The sequence below is a fragment of the Pseudorca crassidens genome, chromosome 2 (assembly GCF_039906515.1).
Source record: "Pseudorca crassidens isolate mPseCra1 chromosome 2, mPseCra1.hap1, whole genome shotgun sequence".
NCBI lineage: Eukaryota > Metazoa > Chordata > Mammalia > Artiodactyla > Delphinidae > Pseudorca > Pseudorca crassidens.
The window spans coordinates 163079789-163106505 of NC_090297.1; the positions used below are offsets into that span (position 1 = coordinate 163079789).

Genomic DNA, 26717 nt, shown 5'->3' on the forward strand with positions numbered 1-26717 from the left:
ATTCCTTGAAACAGCTCCCCGAAGTTTCCTGTTAGGCAACATTTGGAAACAGTAGCTCCACTTAATATATTACCTTAAAGAGAAAAAAAAGTCCTCTCATTCCCATTACAAACACTGGATCACACTTTCTCCTATTTCAGGCAGCCCTTTTAGTGAACACTGCTGCAATCCATGGGGACTGATGTGTGAATCTGCCTTGTAGAAGGGATGCTTACGCCATTGTTCTCTTCCGCAAAGCTCGTAATGGGACCTGAAATTGTCTGCCTGACATGTCTATGGGCTGTCTCTCTCTCTCTCACTAAAATGTAAACTTATCCAGGCTCCATCCCAGTGCCTAGCAAGTAGTAGGTGGGGATGTACACGGTTCAGGAATGCCCAGGAGTTGCACATAGGATTTTGCGTATATGGCGAGGGAGCATCGTACGCTGGGTACAGGCATGGGCCCTGGAGCTGGGCCGCCTGGATTCACTTCCTGGCTCAGACACTCACTAGCTGTGTGATCTTGGGCACAAGTGGTTTTACCTCTCCGACACATATTGTCCTCATCTGTAAAATGGGGACACAAACCTCACAGGTTATGGCGAGGATCAAATAAGTTAATGCATTTACTGGGCTGAGGGTCCTTTGCTTTCATGAGACCAAAAAGGTCTGTGATCTTCAAAAGGGTCACAAACTGAATAGGATTTCAGTGATGGTCCAGAGTACAAATGACCTAGAGCAAACAATAAATTTGCTCCTTTGCATGGGTAGAGGAGGTAATGAATAGTGTTATTTTTTTTCTTCAGGAGAAGTACTGACTGATTTAAAGCCAAGTGGGTATAAACTTGTCAGTTTCAGGCAGTTACTTTCACGCTATTTAAAAGGACCTCTTTGTATTACATTTCAAAATTTCCCCCTTTGATAAAAGACAAAGAGGAAAGAGGTCTCCCCTGGCACAGAAATGAGCAGTGTAATTGCTCTGCCACCCCTGGAGTCTTGGGGGTCTCTCCTGCCTGGGGGGGTTCTCTTTTCCAATGGCTATCTTTTGCTTCTGATCTGCCCTGGGCACAGGGACGCGTATCCCACGTGTGAAGTGGTGGAGGTCCAGCTGTGCTACAACGTGGCCAAGCTGATTTACCTGTGCAGGGAGAGGTAAGGGAGGGCTGGCAGGGTGGGCGGGCATGGGCCGAGCTGGCCTGCACCTTTCTGACTCCTTCCCTCTGAGATGCCATCTTCCTTCCTTGCTGGCCTCGGATCCGCTAGGGAGGAAAGGAGGGGAGTGGCTCTGTGAGTCACACCACAGGATTGCGAGTCTGAAGTTTGTCCCTCCCACTGCAGAAAAAAGACAGAGAAGAGCCTGACCTATTACACAAACCTGCAGATGAAGACAGGCCAGCAGACCCTCATCAACCCCAAGCCCTGTGGCCAGTTCTGCTGCTGTGAAGTGAAGGGGTGTGAGTGGGTGAGGGCCCACACCCCCCGGGAACATGGGCGCTGGGTCCCCCGAGACCTGCACAGGGCCATGTCATCACAAGGGGATGTGTCCTCTGGTAGGAGGACGCCATCGCCTACTACACGCGCATGAAGGACAGGCTGACGGAGAGGATCACAGAAGAGGAATGCAGGGTCCAGGACCAGCCCCTGGGAATGGCCTTCGTCACCTTCCAGGAAAAGTCCATGGCCACCTAGTGAGTGTGGGCATGTTCCTTGTCTGCCTCCAGCTAAATTGCTGTCCCTCTTGGATAGAGACAGTACTGCTGAACCGCCACTGCTGGGATTTGTAGCATTTCCATCTCCTTCTGCCGGTGTGGCTGGGATTGGGGGCAGCCATCCACACCCACTCCCTTGGGGAGCCTGGCTGATGTTTGTGATTCCAGCTGAGCCCCTCTTGGGTTGATATGGCCTTACCCCACTGCCGAGCTCTCACCAGCTGCCCCAGGGATCCCATTGCCTCTATGAGCCAGCATTTCACCAGGTGGGGTGGATGCCACCCTCTTTCATGTACCCACTCTGGAACCACAGATCTTCCTTCTGTGCGTGGCCTTCCCATCTGTCTACAAATGCACTGCTGTGGGGGAATACCTCTGGGCACTGCAGGATGCTCACTGCTGCTGAGAGCCTGGCCCAAGGGAGTGGGTTTTCATAGTGCACCTTGGCATGAGCTCTAGCTCCTAAAACGCTCTCATGCCTGGGATCTCCATGTCGTCTCGCCTCGGGGGCAGCAGGGGATGGGGTCGGTAGAGGGAGACGGAAAGGAGTTGGCCCAGCAAATGCTCCTTCCCCTGCCTTCCCTGCTTTGTGCATCGTGAACCCTGGGAACAGACTCCTGGCTGTGCCCTGCAGACTCTCAAGTGAGGCTGGGGTGGGGACGAGGCCGGTGGAAAGAGGAAGAGTGTTCTGAGACAGGAGTAGGGGTGCTGGTGGGTTCTTTTTGGGAGACTAAAGAGGGAAGGTGTGGAGAGGGTGGGGGTGGGAGTCCTAGGGAGGGGCATCTTGGAGTCATAGGTGATGCAGTCTAATGCTGCTATGGGGCCTGGGAAGAGGTGAGGGAGTGGAAAAGTGAGGCCCCGGGCCTGGCAGCGGGATGTCCAGCTTCATGGGCAGGGCAGAGGGGGGCCGCAAGGAGGAACCCTATGTTGGGGCAATGCCAACAGCGTGGGAGCTGGGGTCAGACAGACAGGGTGCAAAACCTAACTCTGAGAGCCTCAGTTTCCTCATCTGTAAAATAGGAATGGTAATCCCCGGCTTAGAGGGTTGTCCTGAGGATTCAGCAAAATTCTGCACATAATGTGCTAAGAATGGCATCTCTTTCATAGCACTAATTATAGCGTAAGTATAATAAACTAATAATAAAGCAAAGGTCCTGTGCCATGGGGCTCCCACTCTCACACGGTCCTGTTTGCTGTGTGGGTACGTGGTACCCCGAGGGGTCTGGACCCTGGCCATTTCTACATTTCCTGGCAGCATCCTGAAGGACTTCAACGCCTGCAAGTGTCAGGGCCTTCAGTGCAAAAGTGACCCGCAGCCATCCTCCCACAGCAGAGAGCTCTGCATCTCCAAGTGGACGGTCAGCTTCGCCGCTTACCCCGAAGACATCTGCTGGTGAGCCCCCAGGCCGGCAAGGGGTGGGAATGGGGCCTGGGAGCCCTGCAGGGCTGCCCAAGTCACCTGGAAGCACAGGTGTGACCTGGCACTCAGAGAGACACTCAGACTCTCCTGCACCCCTCTGGGCAGGGGGTGGGAGGTGTGATGGGGGTGGGTGGTGTGTCCACAGCCAGGACTTCACTCCATTGTTTCTCCCCGGTATCAGCAGTGTCTGGTAGGATTATAATGGGAGCAATGTATGTACTTTTAAGTTTCCTTTTAGCCACATTAAAAAAAGTAAAAGAAACTGGGGAGTTCCCTGGTTGCCTAGTGGATAGGATTTCAGGCTTTCACGGCCATGGCCCAGGTTCAGTCCCCGGTCAGGGAACTGAGATCCTGCAAGGTGCACGGTGAGGCCAAAAAACACCAAAAAAACCACAACAAAAAAACAGGTCTTAAAAAAAAAGAAACTGTTAAAATTAATAAGAGTTCTCCCTCTGTATCTAAAATATTATCATTTTAATATGTAATCAGTTTTTTTTAATTGAGATGTTTTAGTCTCCTTTTCATACGTAGCGTCTTTGAGATCCAGCATGTATGTGCCACTTCTGGCCCATCTCTGTTTGCACCAGCCACATTTCAACACGCAGTAGCCTGCTGTGGCTCGAGGCTGCTGTAACAGACAGTGCAGCCCTGGGTTAGGTGCCAGCCGCCTCTCTAGCCTGGGCCCCAAGCTGGTGAGCCGACCTGTGTTCACAGGAGCCTTAAGCACGATGCCGAGGGTGAGGACAGCCCCGCAGAGGCCCCAGCATGGCTCGCCATCCGGCCTGGCCTCAGTTCCTGGTCCAGAGCAGGGTTTGGGCGCTCATCTCCACCGGGCTGTACTTCAGCCCCTGGCAGTTCTGCTCTTTGGTTCACTGAGCTTTCTAAACTTGGGACTGGTTTGTCGGTCTGCTCCTGGTGGGGTGAGAAGCCAGGGCGGGTTCCAGCTGCGCCTTTTGCTTTTGTCCCCCGCCTCCCTCCAGCTCACACCACAGCTCATGGCCCCGTGGGGAGTCACGTGTCTTTAGTGTGTCTGAAAAGTGCCATGTTGCAGCCTGTTTGGTCTGCTGGGGGGCTCATGGCATCTCTTCGAGTAGGTTCTGGCTCCCAGACTCTAGCTGCAGATAACCTGTTTTCCCTCTGAGCTCATAGGGACCCCAAATTCGACCTTCCTATAGCTGAAGGTCAGTGCAGGACACTTGCCTGTGCTCCCAAGGTCAAGATGGGCCCTCAGCCAGAGCCCTCAGTCTAGTCTCTTGCCTTGCCTAAATTTGACCTTCTGACTCACCCAAGCCGTGGGCACTGTAGGTGTCATAGGTGGCCAGAGCCTGAGAGATAAACCTCCAAGGCCTGTGTCCTCCCCTCTGCAGGAAGAACCTCTCTATCCAGGGCCTCCGCTGGTGGTTCCAATGGCTGGGCATCAACTTCACTCTCTTCTTGGGGCTGTTTTTCCTGACCACGCCCTCCATCATCCTGTCCACCATGGACAAGTTCAACGTCACCAAACCCATCCATGCGCTAAATGTGAGTGACCACTCTGCAGGGCCTCTGCCAAGAGGGCATGGCGGGTGCGGGAGGAATGAGACCAAGAGCCGCGGGGGCCGCTGAAGCCAGAGGCCGTGTCACTCGGCTCATGTGCTTTGAAGCCCCTGAGCAGGCGTGGCCACATTTATTACAATGTCTTTATAGTAACGTTATGTAGATATACATGTGTGTATATACTTTATGTGTACATGTAAGTGTATGTATGTGTGTGTGTATATGTGTTAACTATAGAGACATAGATACAGTGGAATCAATCTAAATGTTCAACAGTAGGGGTAAAATTAGGAGTTGAATGAGGTATATTCAGTCTGACAGACTGTTAAGCATCCATTAAAAAATTGTATAGACTTTGTGGCAGACGTGGGGTTTTACGATAAAAGCAGAATATGAAATTCTCTCTCAGCAGTGGTTAGAGTGGTGTGCCAGTGATGTGTGTGCAGGATGGCTGCTACGGGGAGTGGGTAGCGAAGAATGCAAAGCGCTTCTCTGGTTGGGGTGGCAGGGTCATGAATCAAGTTTTCTTTTTATATTTCAGTTTCTGATAATCCTGTTGTAAAGGTCCTTATTCTAGATAGGTAATGAATGATTTTTAAGGACCTTAGATGAATTGGTAACAGCTGAACACTCCCTAAAATGGCATCTACTTGGTTTCCCACAATTGGCTTTGCTGAAATATCACTCCACATCCTTTCTTTTTTCTTCAGTTCCACTTGGCATTTGGTTAATCACACTCTGGGAGAGCACAGTGGGCTGGGGGGCCTGAGGGCCTGGTCCTCGCTCTGCCATTCCCTAGCTGAGGAATTCTGAGCCTTGGTTTTTCCTCTAAAAACTGGCTTTGTCCTCTATAACACTCTGCTACGTTATACCCATGGGGCCGTTGTGATGATCAAATGACTCAATAGATAATAAAAAATATGTAAGTTTTGTTTAGATTTAAAGCATCTACATGTTTATTCCTTTGCCAGTCTTTTGATGTATGGTCAAGACCTGTTCTTTTGAGGAAGGATCTGCTGACTGGATTTCCCCTTTGTGTATTTTATATAAAATACACGCTTATTTCATTGTTTGTGATTCTAGTTTTGCTTTCTCACAGTCAAGCAAAAACTTAAAGATACCTGCAAAGCCGTTCAAAGTATAGAACCCTCCTAGATTTCATTTCCCTTGGTCTTTTACAGTTAATTCACTCTCATCTAATTCAGCAGCGTTTTTGAGAAATTGGCCTTTATCAAGTCTTTCCAATGTACCCAACTTAGTTTTCAAAGAAATCTCTCTATTGCTATGCTCATTTTATCAGAGAAGGTAATAAGTTAATCGAACCATGTAATTGCAATAACAAGTACAACAGGCATAGATGAGATTGGGAACAATCACGAAGCAGTTCTGGGAAGCTACGACTGGGCCAGGTGGCTGGGGAAGGGCCCTGGCCGTCAGTGCTCTGTCTTCCTTTGGCGTCCGTCATTGGCTTTCTATAGGGAATGGAGGAGGTTATCTCTCTGGTCAGTAAGACAAGTGGAGTTCAGTTGTATGTGAAGTTGCATTCTTCACTCTAAAGAGCTATAAAGGGACTTCCCTGGAGGTTCAGTGGTTAAGACTCTATGCTTCCACTGCAGGGGGTACAGTTTCGATCCCTGGTGGGGGAACTAAAATCCCAAATGTCACATAGCGTGGCCAAAAATCTTCTTTAAATAAAAATAAGAAAAATAAAGCACTGGGGCTTCCCTGGTGGCGCAGTGGTTGAGAGTCCGCCTGCCGATGCAGGGGACGCGGGTTCGTGCCCTGGTCCGGGAAGATCCCACATGCCGCGGAGCGGCTGGGCCCGTGAGCCATGGCCGCTGGGCCTGCGTGTCCGGAGCCTGTGCTCCGCAACGGGAGAGGCCACAGCAGTGAGAGGCCCGCGTACCGCAAAAAAAAAAAAAAAAAGAAAAAGAAAGCACTGTACAAATGTCAGGTGCTGTTATTGTCTGTTCAGCCGACATTATCTACCCTGTACCAGGTACAGTGTTGCTTCTGGGGGACAAAAGTGACCAAAATCCCAGAGGTCACTGAGTCACCATGCCAACAGGTCATGGCCCAAAGCCCCCAGGGCTCACAGCTCTCTCTGCTGTGGACTGTTTTCTAGGACCCCATCATCAGCCAGTTCTTCCCAACCCTCCTCCTGTGGTCCTTCTCAGCCCTGCTGCCCACCGTCGTTTACTACTCTACGGTGCTGGAGTCTCACTGGACCAAGTGAGTTCCCTGGGGCTCGCCCCTGAGGTGGGTGTCTCTGATGCCCCCTCCCCGCCAGCGCGATGGGCATACAGCCGGGGCCTTACTGGGGACGCCCGGTGCACCCGAGGGACTGTGACGGCTCACCTCTGACTTCCTGCAGGTCAGGGGAAAACCGAATCATGATGACCAAGGTCTACATATTCTTGATCTTCATGGTGCTGATTCTGCCCTCCCTGGGCCTCACCAGGTACATATTACCACCTCCTGCTCTAAATTCAGAACCAGGGTCACAACAGAGAACACTGTCCTCAAGAAAATGCAGATGCTTTGGGAGTGGTTGCAAATTCCTGACGACATTTGAACCTGTCACACTCACTTGGCATGCAATTGTGCCGGCCCACTGATTCTTCCAGAGATATGATCTTTCTGCCTTAAAAAAAAAAAAAAGCTTGAAAATGAAACTTACCATGGACCTTCCACTTAGGGAGAGGGTCTCATCATGGCTTTGGTTATTTTGAGGAAGGAAGTTTCTGTCAAAGCAGGCCCTGATGAGTTATGGTATAATAAGTAGCATCTTAGAGAACCAGGGTAGATCTTGAGATTTGGCCTTTTTTTTTAAAAAAAAAAAAAGCAGAAGAAAATGAAAACATATGCAGTGATCACATGGACTGTTGGAAATAAGTTCTTACGGGATTCATTTTTCTTTCAGTTTGGATTTTTTCTTCCGGTGGCTCTTTGATAAAACTTCCTCGGAGGCCTCTGTCAGGTTGGAGTAAGTATCGGCCACGCTGAGTTTTGGAGCCACGTCCCCCAGGGGCTGGGGCTGGGGCTGCAGTGGGGGGAGGGTTGTCTGTCCTTCAGGGCCTGTGGACTCCCCGCACCACTACAGGTTCCTGGCGGGGCTGCACCGGGGGAACTGACCCACTTTGTGCTACAAGTGCAGAAATGTGGTTAATCTTTTAGGTTGAAACTCAATTAGTGGCGTTCTCATTCATTCTTTGAAACTTACTTACTGAGAACAGAACCGCCTGGGGAGAAGGAACTGCTGGGTCTCAGTGGTGCCAGGGAAGGGGGAAGGAGAATAATAATTAACACTGCAACCAGAATGACTGTCTGGTCCAGGATTATTTTTGCTAGGAGAGAGGAGTTGAACTTATTTCTAATGTGTGTCCTCGTTAGTATTTTCAACTTGTACCGAACCCACTTAATAGTAATAGCGGTTATTTAAGAAGATGCTATGCTAAATGCTTGATTCTTTCTTTCATTTAATCTTTAAACAAGCTATGAGTCAGAAATTTGACTATTTCCATTTTACAGATGAGACTGAGGCCCAGACATGCTGAAGAAAAAAAGGCTACCCAGCTAGTTAAGAGACAGAGCTGGGATTCATTCCCAGCCCCTACTGTACTATACTTTAAGTCCTAATGTAGGCCCGAATGTCCAAGATAGACTTTTCCAAAGGACTGCTCACAGGGAAGCCTGGCCGTGCCTATCTGAAAGGATAGAGTGAATTTTCTTAAATGGGTTCTCGCTGGGTAAACTGAGGACTTGGGAGCTGGCAGCCACAGACAGACACACCCATACCCAACCAGCTCGGGTCTAGGTTGACAGTGACTTCCAGATGGCCAAATCCGTGGTCAGTTCTGAGTCCTGTCTCTGCTCAGTCACGGGCCCCTCTCCCTCTCGGGGCGCTCAGCTCGCCCACCCGGTGGTTCCCCAGGTGCGTCTTCCTGCCCGACCAGGGCGCCTTCTTTGTGAACTATGTCATCGCCTCGGCCTTCATTGGCAACGGCATGGAGCTGCTGCGGCTGCCCGGCCTCATCCTCTACACCTTCCGCATGGTCATGGCCAAGACTGCAGCCGACCGCAGAAACATCAAGCAGGTACAGAGGCTGGGTGTGGGCGCCGCCTTCGTCCCAGAGCCTCCCCGCCGCCCGCGTTCACCCAGCCGCCTGCTAAGTGCCGGGCACTCTGCTCAGGGCCTCTCAGCTGGGCCCAGGGCTGTGAGGAGAGGAGGTGTAAGGAGCCTGGGTGAGGGCCTGGCTAGGTCATCCTCCACACTGACTCGGGCTGGAGGAGAGAGTGGGGATTTTTGCATTTTAACCGGGCTGATCTCACACACACACACACACACACACACACACACACACACACACACCCCTTTCCCATGGACCTTCATTTGCATAAATTCTTAGATTACTACAGAGGTCAAGGCATTTTGGGCTGGTGGCATTTGTTCCAGGACTCTCTAAATTGGGTGTGTGGGGTTCTCTTTTATTCTCCTTTGCCACTGTGGGAACCATAAGAGGAGAAGCCCTGCATCCTGTCATTTAATCCTCAGAGCCCGCCGTGAGATGGGCGCTACTGGAGTTTGCTTTGCAGACGCACAGACTAAGCCACCTGGAGGTCAAGTGCTTGGCCCGGGACACACGGCTAGAAGGGGCGGAGTGATGTTGGGTCTGACAGAGTCTGTGGAGTATCATTCTACAGTCAGATGTAGCCCCTCTGCCCTTTGGGGGCTCACAGGCCTGTTGTGTAGACAGGATTAGAACAAGAGAAACACTACGAAAACGAGTCATTGTGCCTTTCGAGGTCTGTGCGTGAGCCAGGTGAAGCTGGAGGAGGCTTGTGGAGGGACAGAAGGGGCCTTGAGAGGTGAGGGGCGCGGTGAGCCTCCCACTTCCAAAGTCCTCCCGCACTGTGTTCTCCCCGCCCACTTGGAGTGCACAGAGGCGGGTTGGTGTGGACCAAGCCCCTAAGCCCCTCACCACCTCCCCCTCCCAGAACCAGGCCTTCGAGTACGAGTTTGGAGCCATGTACGCGTGGATGCTCTGCGTCTTCACCGTCATCATGGCCTACAGCATCACCTGCCCCATCATCGTGCCGTTCGGTGAGTGGCCCTGGGGCCGGTCCCCGGGTAGGCGGATGGCTGACAGCCATCAGCAGGGCGTCCTGGAGGGCCTCTTGTGGCCACAGGAACCAGAAGCTGCCAGGGAGCCACAGGGGACGCCACATTTAATTTCACTTCTCGTGGATTCCTTCCGCGGGCCTTCCAAACTGCGAGCTCTCTTAGTACCCCTCCTGGTCTGAGGGCCTCTGCCGGCTGACCACTTCATTCCTGGCTGACCCTCCGGCAGCGGCTAGCACAGTGCCAGCAGCACTGGTGGAGGCTCTCGTGTTTGTGTCCTGGCTCTAGCAGCCACTGTCACTCTCCACGTGGACTGTCACACTTAATTCTCTCACGATCCTTCAAGGCAGGTCTTGTTTCTGTCCCCTTTTCACAGATGAAGCACTTAACGCTTTGTTAGTGAGGAGTAGAGCCCAGATATGAACTTAGGACTGTTTGACTTACAAGGTCAAGGTCTTGCAATTAAAATACACCATCAGGAGCTGGCAGACAAATGGAAGCGTCTGGAGGGAAACAGAACACCCTGGAGACTGTTGGCAGTGATAGCTGTGGTTTAGGGAAAGGAGGAAGTTTTAGTTTTCCCTGTATACTCTTGTACTTTTTTTTTTTTTTTTGCGGTACGCAGGCCTCTCACTGCTGTGGCCTCTCCTGTTGCGGAGCACAGGCTCCGGACGCGCAGGCTCAGCGGCCATGGCTCACGGGCCCAGCCGCTCCGCAGCATGTGGGATCCTCCCGGACCGGGGCATGAACCCGCGTCCCCTGCCATCGGCAGGCGGACTCTCAACCACTGCGCCACCAGGGAAGCCCTCGTACTATTTTTAAAGATCTACGATAGTATTACTCCTTCAAAACAACAACAAAAAATGTTTTTAAAGAACCTGACATGATAGAAAAGGCAGCACCCACCCACCTCCTGTGCCATCCCTGGGTTTAGACGCTTGGGCATCTGTTGGCAGTGACGGTACAGGGGGTCAGCTTGGGTGGGAGAAGGAAAGGAGCATGGGAGCACTGAGGGATAAGAGGAGGGGGGCTCAGCATGGGAGGAAGTTGAGGCCAGGCCTCTGGGTGTAAAATCGCTTCTTTCCCCAAAATGGTCCTAGAATTTCAATGTTCCGTGGGGACAGCAGCACAGACACCTCTACTCCCTGGGTCAGAAAGAGGCTGGGAGGGAGGGAGGGGAGGTGGGGAAAGGAGAGAGGGGGAGAGGTGGACAGGGCGGGGCGGGGCGGGGAGAGAAAGAGAAGGAGAAAAAGCAGTAGGAGCCAGGACGTGCACGTGTGCACGTAGCCCAGCCGCAGCCCCAGCCCAGCTCCCGGCACAAGTAGCCACCTCCAGGAGGAAGGGCATCGAGTGGCCCCTGCGGCCCAGCCACCGTCCAGCTCACAGCCCTGGCCCTGCAGGCCTCATCTACATCCTGCTCAAGCACATGGTCGACCGGCACAACCTCTACTTTGCCTACCTCCCGGCAAAGCTGGAGAAGAGAATCCACTTCGCAGCTGTGAACCAGGCCTTGGCCGCTCCCATCCTGTGCCTCTTCTGGCTCTACTTCTTTTCCTTCCTGCGCCTGGGTGAGTGGCCTGACTAGGGCGGGGGTGGAGGGCAGGAGGCAACACCCAGCCTCCTATTCCCGCATCCACACCAGCCACTCAAATCCCTTCCTGTTTTAAGAGCATCAACTCGGTGTCCAATCAGAAGGTGGTACCCCAAGGGTGAGGGCTGGTTGGGTACAGCGCCGACAGCCCAGTTCCAAGCTATCCTGAGGTCAGGTGTAACCTGGTGAAGGCCAGGGCGATTGCCCCAGACAGCCTGACAGAGAAGATGGTCCCTTTACCAGCTATGAAGGGGCTGAACCAGAGAGGGGGAAGCTCGTCCGCGATGCTCTTTGCGGGTGTGGATGGGCCCAGGTCCTCACACTTCACGGTGTGGAGGCAGTGGGGACACGCAGGAGGGAGAACTGCCACTCTTGAGAAAAAGGAAGAGGCAGAAGAGATGTGTGACTCTGCCGAGGGCACTGGAGACTGGAGGGAACTGACCCGGCAAGGAAGCTGGCAACTTGCCTTTGACCCGGTGCCCCAGTACCTGAAATCCGACCAGGGATAACGCCAGCTGTTCAGTGGGTCACTCTTTGTGCCCCTGCCTGTGAAGATGCCATCCCAGCTGCTGGAGATGGTGGGAAGGGGGTGGCTGATGCCTTCTCTTCGTCTTCGGCCTGAGGGAGAAGCCACACACGGTTCCTGCACCAGGTGTGACCTCCCCCCCGCCAAGGCTGGCATCTCTCTGTCCGCAGGTCTGAAGGCTCCCCTCACCGTGTTCACCTTCCTGGTGCTTCTGCTTACCATCCTGGTCTGCCTGGCCTACACCTGCTTTGGATGCTTCAAGCACCTCAGCCCTCTGAACTACAAGGTAAAGGGCCCCTCCCCCCCTGCTGCCCAGCCAGGGTCTGGGAGGAGAAGATGGTGGCTTCTTTCTCCATCCCGTCTCCACCTCTTCCCAGATCAACAGATCAACGGCCCTCTCCAGATTTTATTTATCCACGGGCAAGGCGTGGGTAGCTGGGTGTGATGTGTAGCTTCCCTCCCTGCCCCCTTCCCTGCTCCCTGCACTGCCCACACCATCCTCTCTTGGGCTGCCGCGGGGAGCTTTGTGCCAGCTGGTACTATTATTCTGGGTGTTAATAGTCTGTTTGTTTAGAGGGTGTTAGTTCAGGAAGATCGGTTTTGTTTATCATCGCAAGTTTTTGCTGTTGTCTGCAGACGGAAGAATCGGCAAGTGACAAAGGAAGTGAGGCAGGGGCCCACGTGCCATCACCGTTCACAGTAAGTGCGGTTCTTAGCCAAGCGTGAGCATCTGCACCGGCCCCGACCAGATGGGCCCTGCAAACCTGCTCTGATCCTCTCCTGTTAAGACAGAAGTCCCTTGATCACGTGCCAGGCGGGTTTCTGAATTAACCTCATTTGAGAAGGAATCCCTGGTCCCTCCGGATGTTTTCTCTTGCATGTGTGAAGCCACACCCATCACCAGAAGATAATTAGTTTTGCCTTGATGTATACCCATCTCCCTCGGTTTCAGTTGCCTGCTCACTTTCCTTCTCTGCATATTTAATGCTTGGTGAGCTTGGGCCTTTAGCGAAGCCATATGGCAAGGCCCTGCGGTTTGATGAAGCTTTATCAGAGCATTTCGCCAGCACCTGCCTGTGTGAGGTCCTTTGCTAGGCACCTAGAGGGTGTCACACTAACTCCCCTCTGAATTCAACAAATGAACATTTTACCTGCTATGGAGGGGAGGCACAGTGTTAGAGAGACACCAGGACTCCTTTCCTTCCTGGTTCTCCCTGCTTCCGGCCTCCAGGGTCCTGCTCCTAGGGTGGGGTTGGGAAAGGAGCGTGGAGCCACAGGCTCCCGGAGCTGTGACCGCCCGGCCTGACAGACAGGGCTGGGACAGCGCCGATCTAGATCAGCAGCGGCATTCTTTCCAGTGGCTCCCTCTCGGGTGTCAGTGTCTGTCTCTGGACCAGCCCCAGAGGAGGTTTCAGGAAGCTTCATTACCCAGAGGCACACCTGTGACTGTGCCTGCCAGACAGGGCAGGAGGATGATGCAGATCCCTCGTTCCCAGCCTGGTTCAGGTCGGCAGCTGGAGTCTGGGATTGAGAGGAAACAGAACCTGCAGAGTCGGTCAGCTGCTCAGAAGTCCCGCTGACAGCATTCTAAGCCTGCCCTGTGTAGACAGAGCTGTTTCCTACATAGAGTGAGAAGTTCTTCTAGAATCCAGTGCCAGGAAGAGTTTTGTTTCCTCTGAGAAATTGGTGTGTGCGCTTTCTTCTCTATGACCAGGAGAACTGTGACTGTGTGTTCTGATTTGCTCTGGCTGTTAGGAAAATCTGCAGTTGGCGTAGTTTAGGTCCTGATGTCCTAGGTTGATGTTATTTCTTTATGTGTCCTTCACGAGCATTCTGTGTGTCTTCCGGCTGCAGGGAGGCGGGGCGGTAGGGGAGGAACGGGATAGGGACTCTCGTAACCACCCCACCCAAGCACTAACACCCCCATTTGTTGGCAGTCCTACGTGCCCCGGATTCTGAACAGCTTGTCCTCGGAGAAAACAGCCCTGTCCCCGCAGCAGCAGCAGACCTACGGTGCCATCGCCATCCACAACATCAGTGGGACCGTCCCACGGCAGTGCCTGGATCAGAGCCCTGCGGACGGCGTGGCGGCCGCCCGCCAGGAGGCCTGAGGGCCCGGGAGCTGCCGGGCTGGTCCAGACCCGGGGAGTGGGGAGGGGAAGAGACACAGGTGGAGAAGTGGCTTGACTCCAACCTCAACCAAGTCAGGACTTCTTTCCACCTGTTTTAAGCACAACAGCTCTAACAAGATGGGAGCAGAAAGGGACTCTGGCCCCTGGCTGAGGCGGAAGTGCGGGACTGCCATCAGGTGGTGGTCTTTTCCAGTCCTAGCAGTGGTAAGGGCAGGATGTGCAGCTCTGGACTCTCCCTTGCTTGCCCGAGGCTCTGTTTATTTCCAAGTCCCCCTTCTGCATAAGTGCTCAGCTCTGTGGCCGGGATGGTGCCCCTGATGGTTTTCAGCAGGATCGTGTGTTGGCACTGTGTTCCTCCAACCCATTAGTGTGGTGACTGTATCAAGCAAGAGGGGGAGGTACCATGTGGAAGACCTTCTCCCTCTGAGCATTCAGACACTGCCCCCCTCCTCCGGGCACACATGCAACTGATAACCAAAGAGTCTGCAGCAACCACAGGCCTGAGATGGGTGCCAGATGATGGTCCAGGTCCATCCCAGCTTCCCCTTCTGGCTATCAGGCCCTTCACACCCCTGCCCCTGGCCCCCAGGAGCGAGCCGCAGGGCGCAGGACGGGAGCGGGCCGGTGCTGGGCTGCCCCAGTCTCCTGTATGTCCCTGCCATGGTTCTGTGTTTGTCTGTCACGTTGCCAGTGACACGGTGGCTGGGTCAGGGTCCCCTGCAGCTGGCAGAGACAATGAGGACCACTAATAAAATGCCCATTCAGCCAGACTGGTGAGATGCCGCCTCTTCGGGGCCCAGTGCGTGGGGCTCAGCCTCCAGCCCTTGATTCCATCTGTCTGTTCCCTCCAAAGGGAGCAGTGCTCAGGGCCTCCTTGAAGCCAAGGGAGAGCTATGGCCACAGAAGGAGGGGCACAGCCTCTTGCTTTTTCTCTCCCCACGGGATCCCGCGGCTTGGGACGCACCTTTGGGCACTTGCCGGAGAAGCTGCCTCCCTACTGCCAGAGGCACAAGCTGGTGTGATGGGTGCCGGTGGGCAGAGCTGGGAGGCCGCTTCCATCCCCGCCCAGGCGAGGCGGGCAGGTCCCCGGCAGTCACTCGGCCTCACTGCCTCTGCTCAGAGCTGCCTCGGGCGGCACCTGGGAAGACAGAGTGGCCTCCCGCCGGCCCCAGCGGCCCGTCCTGCCTCTGCTGGCCGGGCTGGAGCAAGGGCCCCAGCGCAGACCTGGCAGCTCTGCTGGAAGGGGCACCCCACGTGGGGCAGGGGCTCGACATGTCACTTGTTCCAGCCGCTCTTAGAAGGAAAATCATTTATCATCAAAGCCATGTTGCTTAACAAAGTGTGTGGGGAGTGTGTGTGGAGGGGTGAGCACGGGGTCCCAGCACGGGCAGGGGATGGAAGCAAGCACATTCCTGGGGAAAGGGGCAACTCCGCCAAGAGAGGACTGGGAGTGGGCCTCCCTGCCAGCCTCACTTCTACTGGGAGCTGGGCTGGGAGACCGGGGGTTTCCGGGGAAAACGGTGGGTGTCGGGAGGAAGCCTGCCATGCCAGGGCAGGGGCTGCCTGCGAGGTGACAGCCGGTCCCCGCCGGGGTCACTGCCGCTCCAGCAGCCCCACGAACTTGTGGATGTCCTGGGCGAGCAGCTCTGGCTCCTCAAAGGCAGCAAAGTGGCCCCCACGGGGCATGTAGGAATAAGAGATGAGTTTCGGGTATTTGGACTTCACCCACTTTTCTGGGACGTGTATTACCTCACAAGGGAAGGCAGCAAAGCCCATGGGCACGTGGACCTTTATCCTGGAAGAGACAGAGATCCCACTGAGGGGGAAGCTGTGTCCTGGTCCCCCTCTCCCCCAAGGCAGGGCTTCAGGGGGCTGGGGGTTCAGTTCGCTCGCCCACGTGGAGCCATAGAAGGACAGACCCAGGGTTTTAACCGCCCACCTCAATTCCAGCCCTCTCTGGGGCCCTCTTTTCTGGAAGGGCTGCCCCAGCTGGACAGCGTCACCGAGGTGGGGTGGGACAGCCTCTAACTCCCACCTTTGTCCCCCCCCTTCCTTCTGCTGCTGCCTGAGAGTCTCCCTGTGAGATCAGGAAAGGGTTCCGGGGAAGTCCCAGAGCCATCACCGCCACCCTAGGACAGCCTCCCGGCCCTGCGGGAGGCCCTTGGGATGTCTGGGGGCCAGGCCTGGTGTTCCCTCCATGAGCTACTTCTAATGACAGGAATCTCTCCCAACGCCCCTGGCCTTTCAATTGTGTTCTCATCTTACACTCCCGGTGCGCACCTAAGGCTAGGCTGTACTTTACCGCATCAAACGTCCTCCCTCCTCCCTCGAGTCCAAGGCCAGGCCATTCCCCTGCTCCCTGCCTCGGAGCCACCCTCCTCAGAAGCCCCGCTCCGGGCTCAGCCGGACTTACCCCTCGTGCCTATTGTCCAGCCTCATGTTCTCTTTGTAGAAGCGCTGGGAGGAGGTGATGGTGCCTGTCGTCCAGTAGAGCATCACACCCGTCAGCAGATCGTCCAGGGAGAACTTCCTGGGAAAGCATACCGGAAGGCCCCTCTCAGTGCCAGGTGCAGTTGTATGACAAACAAGGGCCGCCACTTTCAAGCTGTACGCCAGGCGCTATGCCCTCCTGGCTTCCCTCCTCAGGCCTCGCTGCCAGCTTGGCGATCTTATCCCCGTGCCACAGGCAGGCCTGGCCCAGCGTCACCATAACCGTGATGACAGGTAATGCAGAGTGATGGCCACGTACAAGGCAGGCTGTCATCTTGGGTGGTGTCAGCCAGCCCCCTCCCTGACCTGCCTAACGGTTCAGGCCAGAAGGGGTGAAGCAGGTGAGGGCAACTGAACCCAGAGGCTTTGGCTGGTCACCGCTGGGTAGCCAGGAGGTCGGTGGGTAGGATGCTGCAAACCCTGCTCAGAGGTGGTGCCCACTCCTGGGACCTCAGTGCAGGCCACCTTCAGACCATCCTCAGGGGGGCCCACCCTGCCAGGCCCTGAGCCAAACCTGATCTCCAGGCAGGCTTCAGAAGCCCCGATCCTGCCCTGACCAGACACCAGGAGAAGCAGGGCAGGGTCAGCAGCTCCTAGGGCATTTTTATTCACTAGCCCCCAGCTTGCCTCCCGCCAAACCTGTGTCACCCCAGGAGGGAGCCATGGGCTCCTGCAGAGACCCGCCACACCCACTCAGCAGGGGACACCCCTTTTCTTCTCCAGCCTGGGAACTGCTGAGCAGGTGAACCCCACCCAGACTGCAGAGCCCCACACTCTGGAAGGAAATAATCATTTGGTACCTAATGTTGGAGCACGTGGCCTGTAGACTCTGGAAGCCCCACTTCCTCCTGGGCCCACCCGGCCCTCTCTCTCTCCTGCTGCTGGGCTCCCTCAGCCCGGCCTGCGTCCAGAGCCCCCAGAGCCCTCCATGTGGCCTCCCCTGCCCTCTCGCTCCCCTGCCATCACTCACCCCTTCAGTACCCTCACCCTGGGGGCCTTCTGCCACCCTGAGCCCACCCGACAGTCCACAGACATGAGGGGACTCCAGCACTACTGACGCCACGCTCTCCAACCTCAGCTGCCACCTCCTCAGCAGGTCCTGACGGCCGTGTGCTCACCCACAGCCTCCCGCCTGCCCTGCCTGCCTCTTTGAGGAAATCCAAGTTCATGGGGCAGCAGCTCCCACCCCCCATACCCTTCCCTGCTTGAGTCCAGATTTGGGGCTTAGGAGAGCTCTCGCCCCTTGTCCTGGGCCCTAAATGCCTCCATCTGCCTCTTCAGGCCCAAACGTCAGTCACCCGCCCCCCCAACCCCGGATGCCCTCAGGCCTTCCCCTCGCTCCATACCCCTGTCCCCTCTCTCCCACCCCTGCCATCTCTCCCATGCCTCCTGACCCTGCACACTGGAACTGTCCCTGCTGCCCAGGCCTCGCAGGTAGGGCCCTCTCACCAGGTCTGTCCTCCCAGACTCTCTCACTTCTGGTCCTTCAGCAGCCAATAAGGCTCCTCCCAGCATCCCTGGATGCTGCCCTGCTGCACTCTGTCTGAGGACATCTACCCTGTGGCTCCAGCTACGAATTCACCAAGAGGACAGTGGAAATAACTCCTTCCAATTCGACCCCTCACCTGAGCTCCAGATCTGTGAGCCCAGTTACCAAGTGGACACCTGCGCCCGGGCATCCTGCCAGCATCTCCCGCTCGGCATGTCTGTGACGAAAATGAGCTCAGCCTGTCTGTGTCCCCGCCAAGCCCTGCTGCCCTCACTCCTGAATTCCCACCCCATCCTTGCTGCCTGGATTAAAGAACATGTGCGGGCTTCCCTGGTGGTGCAGTGGTTGAGAGTCCGCCTGCCAATGCAGGGGACACAGGTTCGTGCCCCGGTCCGGGAAGATCCCACATGCCGCGCAGCGGCTGGGTCCGTGAGCCATGGCCGCTGAGCCTGCGCGTCCGGAGCCTGTGCTCCGCAACGGGAGAGGCCACAACAGTGAGAGGCCCGTGTACCGCAAAATAAATAAATAAATTAATTAATTAAAATAAAATAAAAAAGAACATTTGCTGCTCCGCCTGCCAGGCTCCTCAGCTGTATGCAGTTAGCTTCGTTGATTCATCAGAAGCCAATTGGCCCAAAATGGTCAGTTTGCTTAATTTACTTGTTTGCTTCAGCTATTTAGATGCAGTTGGTCAATTACATTTTTATCCTTAGAACCACATTTTGCACCACCAGGGATGTCCTGAACGTCTTTTTAAATGCACTTTTGATAACAAAATGAAAACCAGTCAATGGAAACTGAACAGTTAAAAGAAGCATTTAAACTTGTGAACTGGGACTTCCCTGGTGGCGCAGTGGTTAAGAATCCACCTGCCAATGCAGGGGACATGGGTTCGAGCCCTGGTCCAGGAAGATCCCACATGCCGCAGAGCAACTAAGCCCATGCGCCACAGCTACTGAGCCTGCGCTCTAGAGCCCGCGTGCCACAACTGCTGAGCCCGTATGCCACAACTACTGCAGCCTGCGTGCCTAGAGCCCATGCTCCACAACAAGAGAAGCCACCGCAATGAGAAGCCTGCGCACTGCAATGAAGAGTAGCCCCCACTCTCCACAACTAGAGAAAGCCCGCACGCAGCAACGAAGACCCAGCACAGCCAAAAATAAATATATAAATTTTTAAAAATAAATAAACAGGTGAACTGGCTTTTGGCAAGTTGGCCAAGTGCTTCCATCACCCCTACAGCTCTGACCACAGCTTGAAAACTACCACAGCAACCATTTCCACCCTCCTGCAAAAAGATCTGTGTCCCTTATGGAACACAGATCTGATCACGTCTGTCCCCTGCTCAAAGCTTTGGTGCAGCCAAGCAGAAGCTGAAGGGGGAAGCCCGCGGGCGGTCGGGCCGGCCTCACATCTGGCTCCAGGTACTCGTGTGCAAGAAGCAGGGCCGGACCCCTCGCCAAGGTGCTCCCGGTGGCACTCCATTGACCTTTGGGTGCTGCCCAGTGTGGGGCGGGGGAGACAGATCCCAGGGTGAGGCTCTTGGAGGACCCGCCTGTAGGAATGAGTTTGTGGTCTGGCTCCACTGTACCTGCTCCAGCCTCTGGACAAGTTACCCCTTCCAAGTACACCATGCATTTTAATCACTCCAACCTTTGCTTCTGCTCTTCTCTTTGCCTAAATTCCCTTCTTCGCCCTTTCCACCTGGCAAACTCCTACTCATCCTTTAAGGCCCAGATCAAATAGATTCTCCCAGTCATTACCCCTCCCTGTCCCTTAAACAGAGTGAATCCTCCTTTCTCTATGCCCCACAGTTCTTGGCATGTATCTTTAGAGCTCATTTCATTAGACAAGTATTTATTGAGCACCAACTATATGCCCAGTGCTGTTCCAGGTGCTGGGGCTAGGGCATGGCTTAGACAAAGTCCCTACTTCCAGGGCCAGATCCATTCACTCTTTTCCACATCTTAGCACTGTATTGGGCACTCTCTGTGTCTCTGAAGCAATAACAAAAGGGATGGGCCCTGGAGAAGGTGGGTCAAGACCAACCTTGATGAAGCTTAGGTCAGACCAGGGACCCAGGAATCTTGCGCTGTCGAGGCTGCAGCCTCCAAGGCTTCGGGAGACAGGACGGCCTCCCCACTCTTTCTGCAGCCACCCTGCAGGACCAGCTTCCACAGAGCATGCATTCCTACGGCCATGAGGCCTGGCTCTTCCGGGGTTCGGGGGCAGGGGCCATGGGCTGCTCCCACGTCTTGGCCAATAAGAGGCTCTTGCTGCCCTCTGGACGCCCCGGTCCCAGGAGGAGGCTGTTTAGCAACCAGAACAGTCTTGAGCCCTGCATCCTATTCTTGACCCCTCCACTGTGAGGCTAGACCTTTCTGGGCCTCGGCTTCCTCATCCAAAAATCAGGGTTAGGCTGGCCACAGGGTGAGGATTTGTGGGACATCCAGCAACAGATGGAACTTGCTGACCACCCCACCCAGATAAAGCAGGCAGGGATGAAGATGGCGAGAAGGGAGGTGGGTAAGGAAGGCGGTGTCAGCAGCAGGGGTGGACGGGGTCTCACCTCTCCAGGCCTCCATCCTCCAGGTCTCGGAACTCTGGATTGGTCCAGGTAGAAAACTTCTCTAGAATATAGGCAGCCAGTCCCACGGGAGAGTCATTCAGAGCACAGCCTGACACGGGAAGAAGCAAGCGAGCAGCTCAGGCCTGGGGCCAGGGAGCTGGCCAGCAGGACAGAGGTGCGGTGCCGGTCCCCCAGAGCGGCACCGTGGGCAGGAAGCCCGCGTCAGAGCACAGCCCTGCCCTAACTCTAGGAGCACCTCACTTCCTTGACCCTTGGCCTTGGAATCCTTCATGGCAAAAGGGGTAACACCTCTCCCACTACATCTTAGGGATCCATACGCTATACGGGCAACTTCCTTCAAACTGAAGAGTCTATGACTCCAGGTCTTGTAGGATCCCAATGAGAAGTACATAGGAATGCTGTTTTTAAAAAGTGGGCTTTTTTTGGTTTCTATTCTATGATTAGTGAAAAATTAGAAACAACCTAAAAGTCCAAAATACGGAACCAGTTACAGATGATATTGATCCACTCATAAGCTCAAAGACTGAGCAAGCATTAAAAATGGCATGGATGGATCTCACAAACAAAATATTCAGCAAAAGAAGCCAGACTCAAAAGAGCACCTATTTGAGGATTCCAGTGCATATAAAGTATAAAAACAGGCAAAAGCAATCTATCTGTCAGAGGTCAGGAGGCTGGCTGCCCTGGGCATGATGGGTAGTGTCCAGAAGAGGGTACAGGTGGCTTCTGGGCTGGTGGGTCATGCTTTGTTTCTTGAGTGCGTGCTGGTTATATGGACAGGTCCCATTTGCGAAAATTCATCAACCAAAATGTTAGCAAGTTCTTCTGCAGGTCTGGGAGAGGAGAGGTAGGGAAGGACGAGAGGTTTCAGGTGACTGTCTTTTCTATTTTGTGCTTTTCTGCATCTTTCAATTTTTTGACAATGAACATGGATTACTTTTATAATCAGAGGAAAAAAACTGGTTTTATAAAACACTGTTATTATTATCATGAGCTGCCTAACGTGTGTGAGCATGAGACTGTCATGGAAACTCTAAAAGACTTGGAAATGGGCAAAACAATTTCTGGGTATCCTCTGAGTGGAATTCGAAGAGTTTCTAGTGGACCCTTCTGGGGTCATGTGATTGTCAAGGGGATCCCTCTTCCCTTGTCTTAGAGCTATGTTTACAGCTCTGTAAATTGTTGAAAACTGATAGGAATGCAAATGATTCTTGTTCACAGAGAAGCAAAGTAGATCCTAAAGGTTCTCATCACATAGTAAACAACATTTTTTTTCTCTTTTTTTTGTATCTATGAGATGTTGGATGTTAACTAAACTTATCGTGCTAATCATTTTGCAACAGATGTAAGTCAAGTCATTATGCTGTACACTTTACATGTATACAGTGCTGTATGTCAGTTATATCTCAAAAAAACTAAAAGAAAAATAAATTTGTCCCGTGGAGATTTACTTGAGTTTTACCCTGTGGATTTTGACAAGTTTTGCATCTATTAGCAAATTTACTTTAGTGTTCCCAGTTGCCTTCAAACTGTTCTGTTTTACATTTTACTAGTTCCTTTATTAATTAATGAGTTAAATAAAATCTTTGACACGTGTTCATTTTTTATTTATATGATTTTATCTTTTTAAATATTTGGGGGGTTTTAATTTACATTTGTAAATTACTTTATTGACAAAAAATATAGTATACCCCTCCCACACACAAAGTATAGCTGTGTGATTAATATCTTAAAAAAAATATTATTCCTGGGCTTCCCTGGTGGCGCAATGGTTGAGAGTCCACCTGCCGATGCAGGGGACACGGGTTTGTGCCCCAGTCCGGGAAGATCCCACATGCTGCGGAGCGGCTGGGCCCGTGAGCCATGGCCGCTGAGCCTGCGCGTCCGGAGTCTGTGCTCCACAACGGGAGAGGCCACAACAGTGAGAGGCACGCGTACCACAAAAAAAAAAAAAAATTATTCCTTAACAGGGCCCTGATGGCAGAAACGGTTGCTGGGCCCTCCTCAGTGTCTTGGGGACACTCCCCCGAGGCCCTGGGGCACCCTCCTGCCCCCAAAGCCCCAGGCCTAAAGAGCCCTAGGCTTCGTCCTCCCCCCATCCCTGTCCATCCCTCTGCTTCTCACTGTAGGACTTGGGCTCAGGGGTGGAGGGACCAGGGGTCAAAGCCAACAGGAACACTGATGCCGCTCAATGGAGTTGTTTGGGAATTTTATGACCACGCATCACTCGTGTCTGTGGAGAAATGCCGTGTAAGGGTCGAAGGAGCTCTGAGTCTCTCACAAGAGGTTTTCACCCCGTGAACCGTGTTCCTGGGGTGGGTGAGGCTTCCCCCCGGTTGAGAGCCTTGCTGAATGGAATGGATGTAAGCCCACCCGACCCGAACCACTGAGCCAGGCTTCCCTCCGCCTGCCCACTCACCTACGGTGTCCGGCTTGGTACTCTGGATGTGCAGGTAGCCGCTCTCCCTCAATAAGTTGAAGAAGATCTTCTTTAAGGAGTACATCAGCTCCATATCCCTCTTGGTGTAGCCAAAAAGCCTCCCAAAACGCCGTCCCAGGAGAAGGGTCAGGGTGTAGAAATTTCTTAAAATGAATGCCATGTTCAAGTGCAGGCCTTTCACGTGGCTGAGGGCAGAGAAGGGCCAGGGGAGGCTGGGTGGCATCAAGGATGGGGAAGCGACAGGGGCAGAGATGGAGGAGAAAGAGGCCACAGGGCTGAAGAGCACAGGGCCAGCCTTCTTCGGCCTCTGCCCCCTGGGGTGACCACATGGTGGAAGGGCAGGTCCCGGTCAGGCCTCTCCTGGGACTTGGTCCATCAGAAAGGTATACTCCCCAACTTTCCCCTCCTCTAACTGGCCCTCTCTGCCTGGGAACCTGGCCCAGAGTCACCAATCCTGTGTGACATCAAGTGGAGGGAAGAGCCACGTCGAAGTGCCCCAGGCAGAGCTGAATGACAGGGACCCTCCCTTGACTCCCCTGGGTCCACACATATCCTGCCTGTGTGGGCCCTGCTCCAAGGCTCAGACACTACTCCCAGGCAGGGCCTGGCGTGCATAACCCGCCTCCTTGCACATCCACCTCACATGGGCTGTGCACACACACCTGCACACGTACACACACGCCTGACAGCCACCCTCACCTGGGCACCAGCTGGGCCATGTTGGTGCAGATCAGGGCTCCCCAGTCTCCGCCTTGAATATAGAATTGCTGGAAGCCCAGCCGCAGCATCAGCTTATAAAAGATCCTGGCAGTGGCCACTGAGTCGAAGCCTGGTTGTAAAGGGGAAAGAAGAACCGTGTGGGGGTCACGCCTTGGGTCCTCCCAGGCCCTCTGAGATTCCTCAGCACCCCCGCCCCAGGCTGAGGGGAGAGCAGCTCACAGGGGGTGAGAAGGAATCCTGGAGCCCAAGGGTGGGGTGCCCGGTGCCCAGAAGGCAGTGCCCCTGGTGCTGGCCTTGGTGCAGGAGACAGTGAGGGCGTGTGATGGGCTCAGGCCGGTCCGGCTGAGCGTCCGTGGGCCCACGCTGCGTGCGGGGCTTAGTCGGCCTCGCTGGCCCGGAACAGTGCAGGGCCCACACGTGGACCTGCCCTGAGTTGGCAGCTCCTGAGGACACGAGAGTCCAGGTCCTGAGCCAGCTCTGGACAGTCGTGACTCGGCCCGGTCCCCCGCCTGCCACGCCCCTCACATCCTGAGAAGATGCACTGGCCCTCTGGCAATAAAATCGCCCCCATTGCTTCTCTTCCCTCTGGTCTCAGACCCCTCCTTCCTCAGCCTCCTTAGGCTCTGAAGGAAGCTGTCCCAGCCGACTCCCCACCCCTGGGGCAGTGACACAGCCTGCAGCAGCCCGTACCCTTCTTGGAAGATGCCTCTGAGAAGCCGTAGCCAGGAATGGATGGACAGATGACTTCAAAAACATGCTCATCGCTCAGGCCATGGTTCTTGGGGTCAGTCAGCAACGGAATGATCTTATAAAACTCGTAGAAGGAGCCAGGCCAGCCATGCACCATCAGCAAGGGCTTTGGGGTCTGGCCGGAGGGCAGCTGGGGGGGCTTCACGTGGATAAAGTGGATGTCCAGGCCTAGGGAGACAGAGCACAGTCAGGATCAGGAGGAGAGGGCCCTGAGGCTGTGGACGCCACAGTCCCAGCTCTCAGGGTAGCCAATCAGGCTCTGCACCGCCACAGCAGGGCTGCCACCCTCGGCGTCCCCATGGTATTGACTACAGTCGCCACCGCTAGTGCTGGCTGAGTGCTTACACGGAGCTCCAGATACCCGGGTAGCTCGCTCGGCCTCACGGCCACCTGCAGCGTGCCCCTCTCACGTGAGAACGTGAGCTCTGTCTGTAAGGCCGAGGCCAGGCTGCTCACGCACGGCTGGATTCCCAGAGGCCAGAATAGGTCCTGGCTCGTGGCAGCACTCAATGAATACTTGTTTAATAATTTACAAATTGCGGGGGGAAAAAGCCCTATATATCCAGCAGTAGAGAATGAAATAGATTATAGTTTAACAGTATACTGTAATATAACACAGTCATCTAAAATGACTTCCTGGCGGTCAGGACTCCCCGGGCGGTCCAGTGCTTAGGACTCCGCACTTCCACTGCAGGGGGCACAAGTTCAATCCCTGGTCGGGGAACTAAGATTCCACATGCCGGGCGGTGCAGCCAAAAAGTAAATAAATAAAATAAAATGACAGTGTCGACGTGTACTGAATATGGAAATCAGTTCCGTATACACTGCTAAGTGGTAAAAGCAAACTACCAAGCCATATCCATCGTATGACCGATTTTCATAAACAGTCACATGTATGCATGTTTGTACCGTGTGCATAGGAATTTTAAAGTCTGAAGAGATAAACTACAAGAATATAAGAAGTAGTCCTCTCTGAGCAATAGAATTTCAAGTAAATTATTGTCTTTTTTGTGTTATAGGAACTACTAAATTTTTCTACAATGGACATATGCATAACTATTTTTTTTTTAAGTGGAGAAAATTTTTCTAAGGTAGAGTGCTGGGCACTGGAACACCATCCTGGCCAAGGACAGGTGAGTGGATTCCAGGCCCCACTAGAGTCCCTTTGATAGCAGCCCCTTCCCAGGCAAGTGGCCTGGATTGTGCCTGGGTGTCCAAGGCAAACACAGCCAGGGCTGCTGGCACACCTGGAACCCTCCACCATGAGGGCTGGCACCGATAGCAAGGTCTGTTGTTTATTCATTATACAAACAATACATGTTTTCTATAGAAAACAGGAAACAAAGGTAAATCAAAAGGGGGGAAAAATCACATTGTAACCCCATGATCTGAAGAGAACATGGTGTTGTCTGTCCAACTTTTTGCAACAAATTTTTTTGGGGAACAATTTTATATTTATAGAAAAATAGTGAAGCTAGTACAGGAAGTTCCCATATACCACTACTCAATTTCCCCTACTATTAATATCTCATGTTAGGGTGGTACATTTGTTACAATGCATGAACCAGTGCTGATACATTAATAACTAAAGTCCATACTTTAAGTATGCAGATGTCCTTATTTATTTTTAAGTTTTAATTTTTTAAATTTTATGGTGGTAAGAACATCTAACATGAGACCTACTGTCTTCACAAAGTTTTAAGTGTATATATAGTACAGTATCATTATCTACAGGCGCAATGTCCTTCAGCGGATCCTTAGAACTTACTTATCTCCTGTAACTGAAACTTTGTACCCAGTAATTAGCAACTCTCCAGTTCGCCCACCTCCCAGCCCCTGGCAACCACCATTCTACTCTCTTTGACAATTTTAGATACCTCATATGAGTGGAATCAGGCAGTATTTGTCCTTTGGTGATTGGCTTATAACACTGAGCATAATGTTCTCAAAGTTCATCCATGTTGTCACATATTGCAGGATTTCCTTCTTTTTAAAGGCTGAATAATATTGGTACATACAAACAATGGAATATTACTCAGATTTCCTTAGTTTTTACCCAATGTCCTTTTTCTGTTCCAGGATCCCATCCAGGACACATTACATTTATCTGTCACGTCTCCTTAGGCTCCTCTTTGGCCATTCAGACAGTTCAGACTTTTTTAAAAAGAGAGAACATAACTTTCTTTTAACAAAAATAGAACCCTACATACATTCTATTTTGGA

The 26717-nt window shown here is 53.4% G+C and overlaps 2 protein-coding genes across 12 annotated transcripts in view; one reads left to right on the forward strand and one right to left on the reverse strand.

Moving 5' to 3' along the window:
- The window catches only part of TMEM63A (transmembrane protein 63A), a 33312-nt gene extending 18527 nt beyond the window's left edge, over positions 1-14785 (forward strand). For 8 of the 9 annotated variants that reach the window (XM_067729604.1, XM_067729606.1, XM_067729607.1 and 5 more), the window contains 14 exons: positions 1051-1131; positions 1318-1441; positions 1534-1667; positions 2944-3081; positions 4476-4629; positions 6770-6876; positions 7019-7105; positions 7568-7630; positions 8579-8741; positions 9643-9748; positions 11167-11334; positions 12054-12169; positions 12520-12582; positions 13821-14785. In XM_067729604.1, the coding sequence (XP_067585705.1) occupies positions 1051-1131; positions 1318-1441; positions 1534-1667; positions 2944-3081; positions 4476-4629; positions 6770-6876; positions 7019-7105; positions 7568-7630; positions 8579-8741; positions 9643-9748; positions 11167-11334; positions 12054-12169; positions 12520-12582; positions 13821-13994 (1678 nt within the window). In that variant the 3' untranslated portion in view covers positions 13995-14785. The remainder of the gene's footprint in view (positions 1-1050; positions 1132-1317; positions 1442-1533; positions 1668-2943; positions 3082-4475; positions 4630-6769; positions 6877-7018; positions 7106-7567; positions 7631-8578; positions 8742-9642; positions 9749-11166; positions 11335-12053; positions 12170-12519; positions 12583-13820) is intronic. The other variant, XM_067729609.1, reaches the window with a different exon arrangement.
- Positions 14786-15307: 522 nt separating this feature from the next.
- Positions 15308-26717, reverse strand: part of EPHX1 (epoxide hydrolase 1) — a 57972-nt gene continuing 46562 nt past the window's right edge. For all 3 annotated transcript variants that reach the window (XM_067729614.1, XM_067729615.1, XM_067729616.1), the window contains 6 exons: positions 24435-24662; positions 23724-23853; positions 23004-23209; positions 20564-20672; positions 16429-16545; positions 15308-15810 (listed from right to left, as the gene is read on the reverse strand). In XM_067729614.1, coding sequence (XP_067585715.1) covers positions 15609-15810; positions 16429-16545; positions 20564-20672; positions 23004-23209; positions 23724-23853; positions 24435-24662 — 992 coding nt within the window. In that variant the 3' untranslated portion in view covers positions 15308-15608. The remainder of the gene's footprint in view (positions 15811-16428; positions 16546-20563; positions 20673-23003; positions 23210-23723; positions 23854-24434; positions 24663-26717) is intronic.